Source organism: Serinus canaria, chromosome 10 (assembly GCF_022539315.1).
Source record: "Serinus canaria isolate serCan28SL12 chromosome 10, serCan2020, whole genome shotgun sequence".
Taxonomy (NCBI): Eukaryota; Metazoa; Chordata; class Aves; order Passeriformes; family Fringillidae; genus Serinus; species Serinus canaria.
This window is the reverse complement of record NC_066324.1, coordinates 18,580,661-18,598,414: the sequence shown is the minus strand read 5'-3', so window position 1 is coordinate 18,598,414 and position 17,754 is coordinate 18,580,661. Positions and strand designations below refer to the sequence as shown.

At 38.6% G+C, this 17,754-nt stretch overlaps 1 protein-coding gene across 16 annotated transcripts in view; it reads left to right on the top strand.

Moving 5' to 3' along the window:
* The window catches only part of HERC1 (HECT and RLD domain containing E3 ubiquitin protein ligase family member 1), a 101,514-nt gene that overhangs the window by 45,440 nt on the left and 38,320 nt on the right, over positions 1–17,754 (top strand). For 14 of the 16 annotated variants that reach the window (XM_050978482.1, XM_050978485.1, XM_050978483.1 and 11 more), the window contains 15 exons: positions 794–946; positions 1,124–1,256; positions 1,779–1,970; positions 2,472–2,693; positions 3,580–3,753; positions 4,974–5,088; positions 5,189–5,309; positions 6,655–6,826; positions 7,514–7,820; positions 8,880–9,003; positions 9,267–9,318; positions 15,201–15,472; positions 15,783–15,998; positions 16,091–16,211; positions 16,735–16,972. In XM_050978482.1, the coding sequence (XP_050834439.1) occupies positions 794–946; positions 1,124–1,256; positions 1,779–1,970; positions 2,472–2,693; positions 3,580–3,753; positions 4,974–5,088; positions 5,189–5,309; positions 6,655–6,826; positions 7,514–7,820; positions 8,880–9,003; positions 9,267–9,318; positions 15,201–15,472; positions 15,783–15,998; positions 16,091–16,211; positions 16,735–16,972 (2,612 nt within the window). The remainder of the gene's footprint in view (positions 1–793; positions 947–1,123; positions 1,257–1,778; positions 1,971–2,471; positions 2,694–3,579; positions 3,754–4,973; positions 5,089–5,188; positions 5,310–6,654; positions 6,827–7,513; positions 7,821–8,879; positions 9,004–9,266; positions 9,319–15,200; positions 15,473–15,782; positions 15,999–16,090; positions 16,212–16,734; positions 16,973–17,754) is intronic. The other 2 variants (XM_050978496.1, XM_050978489.1) reach the window with 1 other exon arrangement.

Below are 17,754 nucleotides of genomic sequence, written 5' to 3'. Positions count from 1 at the left end.
TCTGTTTAATTAACTTCACTGTGGTGGTAACTACCTTGTAACAGAGCAGCAAGTTCAGGTCTTGCTAAACACAGTCAGCCAGATTGTTATTCTCAGAGAGTGTAGGGGAGCATGGGAGCAAATCACTGACTCAGCTTGCTAATCAACCAGCCGGTTGAATTCAACAGCGAGAAGAAATCAGAGGTTTGACTTCTTGGCATAGTGAGGAGCTTCTCAGCACAGGGTTGGCAGTGTTTTGTTCTTCTCTCTAGACCTCCTTCAGTCAGCAAGGTGGACCTGTCTGCTTTGAATTGGCCACTTGAAACTACTCAGTTTTTCCAGTAGATTCCAAGGGAAGTCAAGCAGCCATCTTCTACTGCCATCCTGGATAGTGCAGTCAGGGATTATAATGTGAGATATCTTATGCATCAGCCCACAACAGATCCTAAGGAATTATTCCACATTTTTAACACATGTGCTTAAATTATTTTAACACATTGTGCTTTGGGGGGTAGGTTAGGAACTGAGTTTTTGAATCTAGTTATCCTTGGTGAGCAATAAAAGTGTTGCTGCATGTGAAAGTAATATAGTAAGAAATGTTTACTTGACGGCTACCACATTCGTTCCTGTGGCGTTATAAACAATTGGAATTTCAAGTTTGCTTATCCCGTGATCCACTTGACACTATCCAATTTCTTCAGTAATTACAGGTGCGCATAGTAAAGATGAAAATGCTTATTTTAAGTGATAATAAAGTATTAGAGTACTTGAAGCAGAGTTAATTGTTATCTTTTTCCCACTTTTGTCTTAATAGGACCAAGCCTTTGGAGAACTGGAAAAAAACAGTGATAAATTTCTACTAGGTACATCATCTTCAGAAAACAGCCAACCTGCTCATTTGCATGAGCTTTTATGTTCCCTTCAGAAACAATTGCTGGCTTATTGCCACATCAATAGTGTTACTGAGGTGTGTATCCTTATTTTTACCATTTAGGAGAGAAAAAAAATAATTTGGTATTCATAAGTATCAGAATGTTGTAAGGTTCCTTTTGAAAATCTTCTGAGTATTTGAAAGCTGAAGTGTTTTAAATAGTGAACCCTTATATGTATTTACAGAATTATTCTTATGTTTGTTTCCTTCTAGAATTCCAGCAGTGTGGCACTGCTTCACAAGCACCTTCAGCTTTTATTGCCTCATGCTACAGATATCTATTCCCGTTCTGCAACACTGCTTAAAGAAAGCTCTTGGAATGGTAGTGTTGGGGAAAAACTGAGAGGTAACTGTCCATGGAAGAATCAGTAATGGTGTCTCTATAAACTTAAGGCACTTTTTTTGCTTAGGTTTGAATTAAAAAATCCCTCATTTTTCCTATATCTGCATAAATTAGGCATCCTGAGTCTCCCCCAAAGGAGGAGATGAGGTATCCAGCCAGGAAAGCCTGGTTCGTGTTTTTGGTAGGACATTTTGTGTGCAGGAAAAGCACAGGTTGGAGAATGCGAGTTCTCCATTCTGTTCACCTTCACTCCAGAATGTGAATGTGAATGCGAACAGAATACAGAATATGCATTATTATTTCAGTTTCATTAGTTGTAGATTTCTCTTTTTAGAAGTACAATTATTGTGATTACTGAGAAGTGTGTAACTAAAATAAGAGATTAATAATTAAACAAACCCATCAATTCAACCTTTATTGTTTAAGACATTCTGAGATAGCTGAGGTGCAATTCTTTGACTTTTAAAATTGTGTTTACGTAATTCCATAACCATAATTAATTTAGATTTGTTTTTTTCTCTGCAGATGTGATTTATGTATCAGCTGCTGGCAGTATGCTCTCCCAAATTGTCAACTCACTGTTGCTGCTGCCAGTGTCAGTAGCCCGGCCTTTGCTGAGTTACCTGCTGGATCTCCTGCCACCTTTAGATCGTCTCAACAGACTCTTGCCTGCTGCAGCCCTTTTGGAAGATCAGGAATTACAGTGGCCTCTTCATGGTAAGTGTAATAACAAACATGCTTTTAATCTGAAAAATAAGCAATGGTATCTATTCTAGTGGAATTTAGCTCTCCCTTTTAAGATGTCTGTTTTTTTAAAACTGCTGCATCTCCTTTTCAGTTTCCTTAATGTATTAGTAGCCCTAGCTGTGAAATACTGCTCAGAGTGCTGTTTCCAGTTGCATCCTTAATCTATACTTGTTTATCAGAACACAGAGAAGTGTGTATTAGACAAAGCAAGTTCTTGGGCAGAGTTTAAAAGAGCCTTTACTTCATGAACACCTGTGCCATGAATGGTGGTGACCTCTGCTGTACTGTAGTTCCGGTGTTCAGCAGTCTGTTTGTCCTAGCTGCTGTTCCTTCAGTTGAAAGGTTGCTGACTGAGGGCCAAATCTGCGATTAACTGGGAAATATGAAGAAGATCTGCCATTAGCATTGGGATTTTGGGATTGTTTATGACAGCTGGGAGTGGGTGACTAACCTGGCACTGAATACTTGCAGGTGGCCCTGAGGTGATTGACCCTGCGGGTGTGCCCCTGCCACAGCCTGCCCAGTCATGGGTGTGGCTGGTGGACCTGGAGAGGACGGTGGCCCTGCTCATCGGGCGCTGCCTGGGGGGGATGCTGCAGGGCCCTCCAGTGTCCCCCGAGGAGCAGGACACGGCCTACTGGCTCAAAACCCCACTGTTCAGCGATGGAGTGGAGATGGATATTCCTCATTTAGGTGAGCTGTTCAGTGCCAGTGCCTAATGGTCAGTGTAAATATGTGTCCAGGTGTGAAATTTCTGATAATGTTTGAAAAAGTCCCTGTACTAAAGGTTTGTCTTTCAGCATTCTTGTCTATTTGTGTTGTAATACAAAAAGTTCCAAAACGGTATTTAAGGTTAAGATGTAGTTTATAAAGAGTCTTGGAAATGCATTCTGGAGAAAAAAAATAGCAATTTCTCAATGAAAGACTACAGACTTCACACAGTTTATTAGAAATGTTTTACTCTTAGATGCTCAGCATTTAACAGACACTCCAGGAACTTAATTTTTCATATTAATTATTGAAAAAAATCTCTTCTATTTTATTCTACTTGCAAAATGATTTCTTAATTAATTAGAAACACTACTATTAATAGCAAACTTCATTCTTTATGATCCACCAGAATTATCAACAACTCAGCAGTGGTGTTCCAGTCATCCCTTCCTATCTGAATGGGGCACTTGCTTCTTTGCACCCTGTTCCTCTTAGTTCACATCTCGTCCCTCTGGTTCTGAGTAGGCTACTTCAAGACTTAAAAGACAGAGTATTTTGAAATGGGTCCAGGCAGTAGTTGCAAGTGTGTAGCTGTGCAGTTCAAGTAGAATTAATGATACAGATTTATGCTCTTGAAGAAGAGTTGGATAATGCTTTTAAATCTCCATACGCTTTATGTAGATTGTCTTTTAAGTCACTTCCCTATATAAGGTGAATTTGTGGAAGGACAATGACATGTCTTGATTTTTTTGTTTTTATTTTTTTAAACTAAGAGGAAGGTGATAGATGGTTTAAATGCTGTTAGATAGATGTGTTTAATCCTCAACATTTGCAGAGTTTATTTTCTTTGGTATTTCCTTTCTGTTAGATAAATGCATGAGCTCCTTGTTAGAAGTGGCCCTGTCTGGAAATGAGGAGCAGAAGCCCTTTGATTATAAGCTGAGACCGGAGATCGCAGTCTACGTTGATTTGGCCTTGGGTTGTACAAAAGAGCCAGCAAGGAGCCTGTGGATCAGTATGCAGGACTATGCTGTCAGTAAAGGTAGGATGTTGAAAATAGCCTGTGTATGCTGAAAGCAAGTTAAGTGCTCCAGCTATGCTCGTAGCATAATCCTGCATTTTCTTTGGCAGCAGTTTTTAATTCTACAACATGATAAACTTAATTTATTATTATGTTCTGTCATCTTTCTTTTGCTTTTTCTGTTATTTACTTTTGACACTGATTTCAGTGCTTGGCAAACATGTAGCTCAATGTTGTTTTCCTTCTGAACTAGTAAGAGGAAACTCTTGTTTGCTTACTCAGTTTTTTTCCATTTTCTGAGTAGAGAAGGGTGAAACTTGCAATTAAAAAGAAAAATTAAAGGGGAGGAGAGGGGGAAGGCAAAATAACTTGCAAAATACGTTAGGAATGGAATGAAGGGGGGTAAGTCAGCTTTTGTTTTTCAGGTCTCTGGGAGGCTGGTCCTATAGTAGTAATAATTTTTCATGCTTATTGCCTAAAATCTGGGTTTCCTGCTCAGTCTTTCCAGGTTCCTGTTATTGAGTTCCACTGAGCATTGTACTTGTACCATAACTGCTGTATCCAGAGATAATTTTCTGTAGCTCTGGCCAAGCTGAACCAGATGAAGAAAAGAGAAAATGGTATTGTGTGCCTGTTGAGAACAACACAGGGAATTCTGTTACAGGATTTCACAGAAGTGGGAATTCCAGTAAAAACAGTGCTGATTGTCTGCTTGCAGAATATGAGTTGAATGGGCTGATCTGTCTAATTTAGGCTGTGGAACTGAGTTCCTTAGAAGTTGATAGGGGTCTGCTCTGTGCAGCTGACTGAAAGTTGTATGCTCACGTTAGTAGAGCGTCACAGACAGTGTCATGGAACTTGCTGAGGAGCAGGTGTTTTAAACTAGACTTTCCTATGGCCAGGTATGTTTTGTCATTTCTACAGCAGTTCATAGGATAATATTTAACACAAAAATATACTATGAACTTATTTGTAAAGAAGGGGGACAGTAATTTTTTATTTGGCCATGGAGAATTATGGTGCTTTGTGAAGGTTTGCCTGGCAGTTCAGTTATTTCATAGTGTAGCAATATTATTTTCATACTGGTCCTTTTTAAAGTGGGGGAAAGTTTTTTTTGAAATTAGAAAGTCAGTTCCTTAAAAAAAAAATAGTTGAAGATATTGAATACAATGCTGAAAAAACCAAGTATTTTTGGGTTTTGGGAACGGTAGCCAGTTTTGATAAATAATTTCTATTTTCAGATTGGGATACTGCAACTTTAAGTAATGAATCCCTCCTAGACACTGTGTCCAGATTTGTCCTTGCAGCTCTTCTGAAACATACGAGTTTACTTAGTCAAGCTTGTGGTGAGAGCAGGTAAGTAACTCAAAGCTGCTATTAAAAGATCAGCTTGACTTTTTTTAAAGGAAGTTTGTGTGATTTTTTTTTTGTCTGGCTTGGATGTGGTTTTCTGTAGGTACCAGCCTGGTAAGGCCTTGGCAGAAGTTTACCGCTGTGTATATAAAGTTCGGAGTCGCTTGCTTGCCTGCAAGAACATGGAACTTATTCAGACCAGGTCATCCTCCAGAGACAGATGGGTAAGGCTGTGCATCTCTTTGCAGTTCTTCTGGTTTTACTGGCTATTTAGAAAATATTACAAAATTGCCAGTCAGGTTTTTTTTCTATCCTGTTGTAAAACCTTCATGAGTTTCCAAATGAAAATGGGTAGGGTATAATTAGGAATCTATTAGTCCTGGAGTATGTGATATTAATTCAGCTAAAGGAAATGATTGGTTGGCGTCATTTGACCCAAGCCCAGCCTCAAGCCTGGTTTTCCCTCTTCCCATCCCTAGAATGCTGGGTCGCAGAAGCCCTGGAGTTTAGCTGGAGATAGCTCAGCTGTGTTGGGCAGGCCGCAGCTTTGTCTGGCTGCCATTCCTGAATCCAACTGCATTATCTGGGCTTCTGATCTCTGAACCACTTTCTTCCCTTTCCTTGCCTACTACCCCTTCTTCCTTCCTCCATGGCCACATAATCTTCTTAGTCGTAGCATTACTTCAGGGCAACTTGTCCTTCTCAGCCCTATGTAAATGTCAGATATGAGAGCATTGGGCCTGAAACTGGCAACTTCTGAAAAACTTTATTAAGCCAGATCTGCGTTAATGATGAAAGTGTTCAGTGAATTACAGGATTTGGGCCTGTTTGGCAATACAAAGTAGTCCTTAAAGCAGGTTTCTCTGATAGGTTTTTTAATTGTGGTTTGCAATCTACAAGCAAGATATTTTTAATGAGCAAAATACTCATGCAGCATCAGGATTAAGAGGCTTTTTAGCTGTATTGTAAAGCACTAGTGGTGCTCTTAAAAATAGTGTGGGTATGTCTTCTACTTTTGGTTAATATTATGGGGATATGTGTATCTTGCTCGCTTCCTTTCTCAGGGTAGGGGTTTAACATAGTTGCAAGAGGCTCATGACTTCTGAAAGCATTGGGTTTGCATGCAGTAAGTTCTGTTACTCCCAGAAATCCTCAGACTTACAGGTGCAATACAGCAAATCTGATATATGCAGTAGATTTGTTGCTTCAGATTTAATGCCATTGGGAAAAAGAACCTGATTTGCTTTCATGCAGTATACCCAGGCTTGTGGTTTCCAAAGGCTTTGGTGCTGAAGTGTCAGAAGTTTTGACTGTAGAGTGTAAGTAAGCATTACATGGAGACGTTTTTCTGCAGATAATCTGAGCCATGGTTACAAAAGGAAAATTAAAATTTCGAATTTAGCTATTTAAAACCTTGAATGTAAACACCTGCCTTTGTTGTATATTTCACACAGTATCAAAAGTACTTTTTGGTAGGAAAAAACCTCTTATTCAATGCCTGTGTCCTTGTACATTCATCTTTCATTTTGGTGAGAATTTTACTTCATGTGTGTAATTTTTTTAATCAAGATGCTAGATAACCAAGAATCTGCTGATGTTGATACTCAAGAACATTCTTTTACTCGTACAATTGATGAAGAAGCAGAAATGGAGGAGCAGGCAGAACGTGACAGGGAGGAAGGACACCCGGAACAAGAAGACGAAGAGGAGGAAAGAGAACATGAAGTTATGACAGCTGGTAGTAAGTACTGATTATATGTGTAAATAATGCCATGTCCTTTGGAAGGACAGTGTCTTCTTCACTCTGTGGAGTTCTAATCATATCAGTGAAGGAAGTATTTGGTTTTACCTTTGCCTTTCCAAAGAGGATCTGAATCTTTAAAATTAAAGTGATTAAATCAAAAGAACTTTAGTTCTTTGGATATACTCTTTAGAAGAATCTGACCCTTGAGACTACAGCAGAATTAAGGAAAGTGTAGGCTAAGAATTTTGATAGGAACTTCATTGTACTGCCCAAAGCTAATAAAAGCCTGAAACTGTTCCAGTGTCAAATTGGAGATATTCTGATGTCTGCAATATGGATTTACAGAAGCACTATTTTATAGACATCTGCTAAAAAGCAAATGTAAACTAATCTCTTTGATGCTAGTGAAACATGAGATGGGTTGTAGTAAGATACTGAAAGAGTTTTGGTGTTCTGTCAAAGTGCATTGTCCTTCATTTTAAAATTAACATTGTATAAATGCTTCATTTAACTTGTTTGTATGACTTTTATGTCACTGTATTAGCATTGTATTCTTTTACTGTTAGAAAAATAGTAGTTGTTCTTAAAAGTGGGGCAGTTCTTGGCCCAAGATGTAGATGAATATTTTATTCTCTGTGGCTTTGTCTAGAAGCTAAGAATTTCTTTTTGTGTTGCATATTACAGAAATATTTCAATGTTTCCTGTCAGCCCGTGAAGTAGCTCGCAGTCGGGATCGAGATAGGATGAGCACGGGGACGGGGACTAGAGTTGATGATCCACCTGCTCAGTCCCAGCAGGAACGAAGGATCAGCACTGATCTGACAGAAGGGCAGGATGTGTACACTGCTGCCTGCAACTCTGTGATCCACAGATGTGCCTTGCTGATCTTGGGCGTGAGCCCTGCCATTGAGGAGCTGCAGAAGCGAAGGGAGGATGGGCAGCTCCAGCAGCCTCCCTCTGCTGCTCCAGAGGGCATTGGGCTCATGACCAGGTGGGCTTTGCTGACTCTTACACCATGGTGAATTCTTCTCTACTCCCTTTAGAATTGATTATACAATCCCAGTTTTCCTCTGAGAATTATTGCAGTTTTATTTAGAAGAAAATTACTGCTGAGAGCAGTGTTATGCTTTGGTTGAAAAGAGTGATTTTTCTCAATTTTTCTTGGCCATGCTAACTAACCTGAAGAGTTTTATTTTGGGTGTACCCTATTTAAGTTTCAAAGTTGGGCTTAGTAGTAAGTAGTTCAGATCATCAGGTGTACAGACAGCATGAGGTATTTTGAACAATTGTTCATTTTTCATGTGATTTTTTTGTGTTTGGATTTTTTTCACCATATTTGTGGGTTTTTGAACCATACCAATGTCCTTTATAGTAGTGTTAAAAAACCCAACTGTGTATGTTTAAAACAAAAGATTCAAAGCCTATTATGACAAAAAGTGTTGATCATGATTGATTTTTTACAGACATTCCTATCATAGGCATGGATAGGAGTTATTGTTAGGTGATATTTTAAATTAAGATATTGATGGGAAAGATATTAAGATATTGAAGAGGAAAATTATATATATTCAGTACCCTTTTATTCTTTTTGCCTCTTTTTGGAAATCTAGTCCCTAAAGCATGGGTGGCTCCCTCTGTCATTGTGAAAGTGGCTTTCATCTCCAGCATATCAACTTTAGGATGCATTTTTTTGGGTGGGTTTTTAATAAGTTCAGTGCTTTTTCACCCACTTACTTTGTTTCTTGTCCTCTCAGTTCAGTGTTTTTGTTTACTCCGTGTAATACTTATGAAGGCTCTAGAGCAATCACTCATTTGAGGTTGCCTTGACCAGTAAGGCTGTTAAGTAACAGAATTTACTAAAACCCTTTCTAAATATAATTGAAGCCATCAGACCACTCTTTTCCTCTTTAATGTGGTCTTGTGATGTTCTGTGATAGTCTCCTCCCAAATAAAACTGTGGCACCTGCTAAATTTGGCTATCTTACCTTCATGTAATATCAGCATTTTTTTTTCTCTGTGTGTGTGCACATGAATGTGTGTGCACCTGAAGCAGGAGTGAAAGTCTTACAGCAGAAAGTCGCTCAATCCATGCAAACTCAAGCTACAGGCTGATGAAGTCAAGAAGTGAATCTGATTTGTCTCAGCCAGAATCAGATGAGGAAGGTTATTCACTGGTAAGTAAACCAGCATGATGTATTTAGGGATTGTCAGTAGAATGTTTGGATGGGAAGTACATCTGAAACATTTGTTTAGCTCTGTGTTTCGGTACCTTAATCATTGTTAAGAGGAAGCACTAACGGTAAAAAAAATTTGAAAAAATTATAGCTCCGTCAACTGTCTCACTTTTATGGTGAGGGATGAAATGTAAATACTCTAATATTATGCACCATGTATGATCACCTGAGGAAATGAGGCTTTTATTGTTCTTTTAATTTAGAGTGGAAGACGAAATGTTGACTTGGATTTGGCAGCATCACACAGGAAGAGGGGTAAGTTCTCTTGTTTACTTTGTGAATACTAACCTGATAAATGTTAGGAATGTCTTAACTATGTTTGCAATTGCATACAGTTTATAGTTACATAGCAGGTGTTAAAGCCGAGCATTTAAAAATAGCATTTAAAAGAATTGTTACCCACTCTGTGTTGTGTGAACTTCTGTTGCTTTGTGGCTTGCTTATAGTATTTCCTTAGTTATTACCTTTCATTCTGGTTTCTGCAATTGTAATGCTCTTTTGAAACAAGTGAGGTTTTCTGTTAATTGAGTCAGAAATGTGCATTCTGTTTTCACTCATGTGACTTCAGGAATAAAATTTGTGAGAGAAGTTTATGTGGAATGTTCCATTCTTGTGCTAACAATGAACTTTTACCATAAAATGTGCTTGAACCTGGAGAGCTTGTATTCAGAAGACACTGCTTTACTTTGCATCCTTTGAACACCAGCACATCTACAGAACCAAGCGGCCATGTTTTCTGTTGCTCTTTGTTACTGCTTCATACTGGGGAATCTCAATGAGCTCCCTGATACAAGGTGGTGGAGGGACTAAAAAGTCCCACTGCCATCTGGATCATGCAGAATCTGTTTGAGAATCACAACTCAGGTCTGCTGTATCTGTAAAAGCATGGGACTATGCAAACAGGAATTAGGTTGAGTTTTGATATTCCTCAATAACAGAAGCCTCAATACTCTTGGGTAAAGTAAGAACTCTGGTTTAAAAGGCTTAATCATTGAGCAGAATACTCAGAGGTTTCATGCCTTTGAAAGTCTTTTGGAATTGCGAGGGGTGCTATCAGTGGCAGCACTCATTAGATTTCAATATTTAACGTGGAAAGTGATGCCTTGTCCACACATAATCAGTTGAAACAGTTGAGCAAATAAAGAAATGCACTAGAGCTGCTTTTACTGTGACAGCAGATGTATCATGGCATTCTCAGGGTTAGAAGATCTATCAGAAGGCCTCTGTCAACCCCTGATCTGCAGGACATTCTTTGAAGTTGGCATTTTTAGCTTTGCCATTACTCTGACACCGAACTCCGTACTTGATAGCCTCTGTGTCCTAAGAGTAACCTAGGAAATAATCTTGGATTAGGTCTCAGGTACAATATGTCTCATGAATTATGGTTCCTGAACCTGGAACCACTGACTTAGGCCAGGGTTACTTTAGTCACAAGCCTCAGGAAGGGAAGAATAGTGCAAGAGTAGACTTCAAAACTTTTATTACAGCAAGAAGATTCTCTACTGGGTCTGAGAACTGAGAAGAAATGGGTAAATACAGTGAATCTGTCCAGAACCTAAAGATGCTCAGATAGTGCACAGTTTGCAAATGAGCTGTCACAACATGTACAGATGCCACTGTTTTGGTACTGGAAGACTTCCTTGGGAGTTAGCACACAATAATGCAAGCTTGTCTGCTTGTGCTGGGTGATATATATGCCAGTTTTGGTTGATAACCAATGCCAGAGTCAGAGAATGCAGGGAAACATTCCTTGTACATCTGTCAAGGTCAGGAAAAGATTACAAATATTTGCGTGATAAATGGATGGGCTGTTCAGCTCAGTGCTTTTTATGGTCTTTTGTTTCTTGTGACATGTCCGTTTTGTGAATCCTAGTTATCTCCTAGAACTGAAGCATGTCCCAGTGTTTGGTGAGGGTGTAACTTGCAGCTTTTTTGGATTGTCCACCCCTTGTCATGTGGCCAGCACAGTGCAGTGGCGGCTGTGGATGTTTGGTGAATCACCATCAGTCTTATCTTTATTCTTGTGGTGTGCTGTGACTAATAAAGGAGATAATACTATGAGTTCCTATGGTCTTTTCAATGAGTATGGAAGGAAAAGCATTCTCTTTTAACTTCATTAACATCGTAGCCACTCAGTCCAGTCTTTATTATAACTAACTTCTTAATTTATTCTGTCTATTCAGAAAGAGAACTGGGCTATTCCTGCTTCAGCCTGAGGATCCTTTGAGTATCTTGTTCCCTGCTATTATTCAGTTATTTCTTTATTAGTAAACTTTTCCTTCCATACATACAGAAAAAGTTTTTTTGAGTCATTTTGCAGTAAGGGGTAATGAGCAGCACATTGCTTTTTCCCCCTTGTATCTAAGTCCTTTTTTTTTTCTGTTGCTTAGATTAATTTTTTCAGTTCTGCAGATCCAGAGAGTGTGCCTGCAGATGTTGTACATGTTGTGTACAGAGCCTGTGGGGTGCTGTACACCATGTTATGTACACAGCAGTAAGGAAAGTACAGCCAGCAGGGCAGTCACAAACAGCTGCAGATCAGTGAGAGTCCTCCACTCTTGGCTTTTCATCATCTACAACTTAACTCAGTGAATTTCAGTGTACTTCTGTGTACTGCTGTGCCTTCCTAACACAGCTAGGCTACTCCAAGAAAAGCAGCAACTTAACTGAAATCCAAATGGAATTTAAATATTTTAGTGTACCTGTAATAATGAATTCTGCCTTTGAAAATTGACAAATTATGCTTAAGGAAGGGACTTGAACCTACAAGCCAACATGCATACACATGAGTGCATACAGCTGTGCTATAGGGGATTATTTCTTTTTTCCTTAAAGGTGGAGAATTTAGAAAGACTGTTATCTAGGCTGTATTCATGCCAAACAAGAGTAAATATTTTTTCCACATGCCTTGCTGTTTGTTATATTGTATTGATTGAGATGAGACTGATTGTTTAAGTCAGAATAATATGAGGCAGAGATTTTATGAGTATGTTACAGTCTGTTTCAAATGTGTGCTTTTGTCTTCTGCTTCTTGTGTGGTGTAGTGTATTTACTCCTTTTTGGCCAGTTGAGCCCCAGAAAAAAGAAGAGCTTCAAGCAAGTAACTGATGGCATGTTTATTTTTTGTCTCTATAGCTTCCCTACATAGCTTCCTTTGTTCTATAAAGTGTGCCTTGCAGCTGTGCCACATTCATTTAGAAAACTCATTATTACAAGCTGGCTTATAAGGACAAGTAAAGTTCTTGTTTTACTGTAAGCTTCAGGTTTATTCATCTGGGCAGCTCTGTTCATGTGATTGTGCAGGCTTCTGGAAGCGCTGTACTGCAATCAGTTCTGTGTGATTGATGTTACACAGAATCAAGCTGAGCTCCAGTGTAGTCACATATTTGATTCTTCTGCTGATATGTGGTATGTTCAAGAGGGAAGAATTTACTCTGTGCTCTAGTGGCTAAACATTTTTAGTTCTGAAGTGTTCTCCTTTGATTTCTGACATATTTGTGTTTAAACTCTCTCCTTTCAGTTATAACTTCTATTGTTCTACATTTAATCTGTAACTCGTAATCATTGCAGTTTTCTCCAAATTAGAAGTATTTTTACATTGGTCTTAAACATTCTTGCATTTTGTACTAAACCAATTAGCTAAGATGTCATAGTTTCTTGAAATACGAAATAATTTAGGGTTTTATTAATGCATGGTTGGGTTTCTTACAAGGTTTGTTGCCGATAAAAACTAAATTCTCTTCTGATATTCTGTAAACCCCTTAAAGAGTTCCTTTAGCTTATGATTTAAGCCACTGGAATTGGCTTTTGTTTCTTTCCAAATGCTTTGATTCTGTGCTGTGGCATAGTGCAGTGGGGGGCAGGTGGAAGGGAGGAAGCTCAAGTCACTGTGGGATGCTTTGAGCTCTCCTGCTGTACAAAGGCTTGGAGGGCTTATGGTGCTTTTGGAAAGAGCTGTTGCTCTGTAGACAGTGCTTTGTGGACTAGGAAATGGTTAAGCTGTGCTTCCTCTGAGTAATATGAGGTTGCATTTATCCTCTCCCTTGGGCTCTGTTCACCATGCACTTGCCAGGAAACCACTTCCTACATGAAACCGAATATTTTAGCTCCTATTTATTCTGTTCTGTCTTATTTATCTTATGCTTCTCACCGGCCACCTCCCCATGTAACTTAGATTTTAAAGGAAAGCTTTAAAGCAACTGTTCTAACAATTGATGTTAAAATTAGAGTAAAGGTGATCTTTTTAATTTTTTAAAAATATTATTGCCAGGTATAAATTGTAAAATTGAGTAACAGAGTTTCTTTAAATTTTTTCATAGTAAAGGTGATAAAATAGGTTGTTCTCTGTAAACCATGTAGTTTTACTGTGTTATGGAAAGCAGCAGAGATTAGCAAATTAGATTGCACTTTGAAAAGAAGTGTTTGAACCTGATCTCTGCATTATCCAAAATAAACTTGAGTCTGTATGACCTCAGTACTGTGACGGCTCTTCCTGAAGCCAGAGCAGCCTGCTTAGTAAGGAATACTGTGGAAAAGCACGTTAACACTATTTACTGAAAACAGAATGGGATGTGAAGAGGTTTTCAGGATTTGTAGCCCTGATAATTTAAATTTTTGGCAACCAAGTGAAGGTAACCTGGTTGACAAAAGAGAAGCAGTATTTTGAATTTGTAAATTGCATGAAGGTGCAAATTGTGACCTGCAGGTGCTGCTGACTCATTGGCAGAGTAACAATATTTCGCCTTTACTTCAGGAAAAAAGTTATATAGGTTGCTAGGAAAGTTAGCCCAAGTTCAAAACCACTGTGTCTGTCTTTGCTTGTTCCTGTGAGCAGCAGCTGTAGGGAGGCAGTGTTTAAAGGAGGCCCTGTAATTTGGATCTGGGCTGTTAACCATTGGAACTCAAGCTTGCTATTGAAAGCAAGCTTTGGACAGATTAATTCCTATGACTATCTGTGACTTTTCCTTGAAAATGGCTATGTTTAATAATGTTTGAAGCTGATAGCCTGCAGAAAGATGTTTAAAATAGAAGTAATATAGATTTCTACGAGTACTGTGAGCAGGTTGTGATTCTCCAAATTACAACTTACTGTACACAAGGTAGATAAATAGTTAAACATTTTTTGTACATTATGTGAATAATCCAAACTAAAATTTCAAAGCAAGTGTAAACACAATTGAGGTTTCCACAGAGGTCTCCAGACGCTGTCTCTCTGTACCAATGGGAAGTTCTTCTGAGCAGGGTGTGCCCTCTTGTAATACTTCACATGGCTCCAAGTGGCCAAGCAGCACTTACTAAAGGGGGAAAATATTGACTGATGCCTAATCAATTGACTCCAGATGGCTTGAGTGGCATGGCACTCATTTGTGCCAGGGAGAGAGTTCTAGCAAAACTCTCTTGGAAATCGGATCAAACCTATGGTAATAAATTCCAATGCTGCAGAATGATGACTGATGCTCATTTGAAGAAGTCCATTTATTAGTGGTAGTAACTTTTCAGGTAATGACATGCTGATGATAGGAAATACTTAAAAATAGACTTGTGAAACTGCCAGATGGCAGAGATCTAACATTTATTCTAGATAATGTTTTAATACACGTGTATCTTACCTTGATTCAAAGTTCTCTTTAGTCTAAAAAATTTCTGTTCTTTTCTGCAGTCATGAATTCTGAAAATATTTCATTCAAAATAACATTGTGCTTTTTCAAAACAATGAAATACAGTGGCTTGATTAAAATCCACTCTTGCTTTATGTTTAAACCTCAAAGTAAATATCCAAGTGCATAAGTTATTTTGTTAGAAAATCTTTTCTTTACAGTTATGTCATGTAGCTGCAAAGCATTTTTTATTTAGTGTTCCAGCTTTAAGCTGAGCAGTTTGAGTGGCTTCTTTTTGTTTTTTTCACATGGCAGCTTGTTACAATAGTGCTGAACATTTAAAAGAAATGCAGCCTTTTCTTTAGGGAAATTGCTGTAAATTTAAATCAAGTGTTTTGCTCTAAGTTGCTTAATGCATGGTATAAATAACATGAATATTCATTTTCCACCTGTGTCAGTAGCAGCACCTCAGTCTTTATGTACTGCCAAAATGTGCTACCTGAATTGGAGTTGATGAGACTTTGTTGTGTGTATCTTTAGGAGCAATACACAGTCAAACGGAATCTCTGAGTGACTCATGGGTTCGACTGAAACACAGCAGAGATTGGTTATACACATCCTCCTACTCATTTGTTGAGCCCGATTTTGATCTCTCAAGATCCCTTGGAGTTCATACTTTGATTGAAAACGCTGTCAGTTTTGTAAGTGGAGATGTGGGAAACTCCCCAGGATTTAAGGAACCAGAGGAAAGTATGTCCACTAGTCCACAAGCATCAATAATTGCAATGGAGCAGCAGCAGTTGAGGGCTGAGGTAAATTTCAGTTTAACAGCTCTTCTTATTCTTCGTACCTTATGCTCATTATTGTAATTTTTTTGAAAGTGTCCACATTCTATCTATTAAAGTATTTTTTCCTTCTTTTCTGTTAAATATCTTAATTGGAACTGGGAACATTATGTAAACAAACTGAAACAAAACTGAAAGTGTTCCTTTTTTAAAAAAAAATATGTGAAGGAGAAAACAGTGACCTCATTCATCTTTGCTTACAGTTCAGTATAATCAGATTTCCATTTCTAAGGGTACTGGCTACTTCCTTAATATTGTCTTTTGCCTGTATTTTTAGCTTCGTCTGGAAGCACTTCATCAGATTTTGGTGCTTCTGTCAGGAATGGAGGAAAAAGGCTGTGTGCCATTAATGGGAAGCCGCCAAGTATTAGGATTTCAGTCTTCTTCCTTGCTTACTTCTGTTAGACTCCAGTTTCTTGCTGGCTGCTTTGGTCTGGGCACTGTAGGACATGCAGGGGCCAAAGGAGAGAGTGTAAGATTGCACCACTACCAGGTGTGTACTTCAGCAGTTTCTGCTTGCTGTTTCAATAACCCAGTGATAAAAAGGTCTCACTTTTATAATGTTTATTTTTTCATTTGTCCCAGGATGGTATCAGAGCAGCCAAGAGGAGTATTCAAATTGAAATCCAGGTGGCTGTGCACAAAATTTACCAGCAATTATCTGCTACTTTAGAAAGAGCTCTGCAAGCTAATAAGCATCACATAGGTAAGTGAAAAGCAGATTTGCAAATCAGATGTTCTCTAATGTACAGTAGAACAGCTTCTATGTTTTCCAAGGCAGACTTTGATATTAGTGACCAGAATTCACTGAATTACCTCTCTGACTTCTTTTCCTAAAAGAGAAATATGCCTTGGTTGGTAGAACCCAGTGGCTATTCTTACTTGGGTCTTTTTGGTGTTTCACTCTGAGAAACAATGTGAAAGAAGTACACCCAGTTATCTTTGAGAGGAGATTCTGGTTTGTGACTTAGCCTCAGAACATTAAATCACGAGCTAGATCTGCATGCTACTCTTTCTTGGATAATTTGACACAGAGTTACATTGAGTTAAAGAACTTTGAGTGCAGTGGTTCATCAGAAAGACTACCTCAAAGCATCTGACAAAACTCACTTTTTCTTTGAAAATTTAATTAATTAAATTATATTTTAAAAATAATCTGCTGATCTTCTGTCTTCATATTCTTACTCTAAACATTTTAATAATTAAAACTAACTTTATTTTAATCTTAGAAGCACAACAGCGTCTTCTGTTGGTGACAGTCTTTGCTCTCAGCGTGCACTATCAGCCTGTTGATGTCTCCTTGGCCATTTCCACGGGGCTGTTAAATGTGCTGTCCCAGCTGTGTGGCACAGACACCATGTTAGGACAGCCCCTGCAGCTGCTGCCTAAAACTGGGATATCTCAGCTCAGCACAGCTTTGAAAGTAGCCAGCACGAGACTGCTGCAGATACTGGCTATCACCACAGGGTGAGTGTCCCTTGCTTTTGGGAACCTTCATCACTGAGCTTATCAGCACCCTTGAAAAATGGTGTGTGAGCTTTCATTAGAACAGTAGATGTTGCTCAGAAATACATAAGTGAAGGGGCTGGAGGGGAACAGTAGTCACATAATTCATAGGAAAGATACATGTAAGACTAACAAATACTTTTCAGTTGGGAGTGTTTGAACTTGAATAGTCACAGCTTTGTGGTCTGTAAACACTGTATTCTAGTAACCCCCACTTTGCTACTTCAGCTTTGTGTGGAGGTGTGTTCAGTTGATGTGATAAGACTTTCTGTGACTATGTAAACGTCATCTGTGTAAAAGCAGCACTGATTATTGTGAGAGTTTCTCAGAGCAGGACGTAGTGCTTCTTTCCAGAATATGGAAGAATTTTCTGAGGAATAGTGCTAGACCGTGGGACAGCATGCAGAGTCCTAGCAATACTTAAATATTTATTCTTACTCAGTAAAGAAAACAGAAGTGGAGAAAGTGTTTTCTAGTTGAAGTGAGAGTATTTTTGATGTTCAGTACATGCATCTTCCTTTCAGTCTTTGTACAACACGTTGCATTTACCTGCCAAATCTGTTGTGTAAAATGCCCAATAATCCTACACCAAAAAAATCCCCCAAACCCATAGAAACCTGTGTACCCCGTGTATAGCAATTGCAGTGGAATTACATTTAATTAATAAAGTTGTTCCTTTTTACCCTAGAAGGTACTGAAAACTTATCCTTTGACTCCAAAGATTAGACTGTTTTCATTTGTAT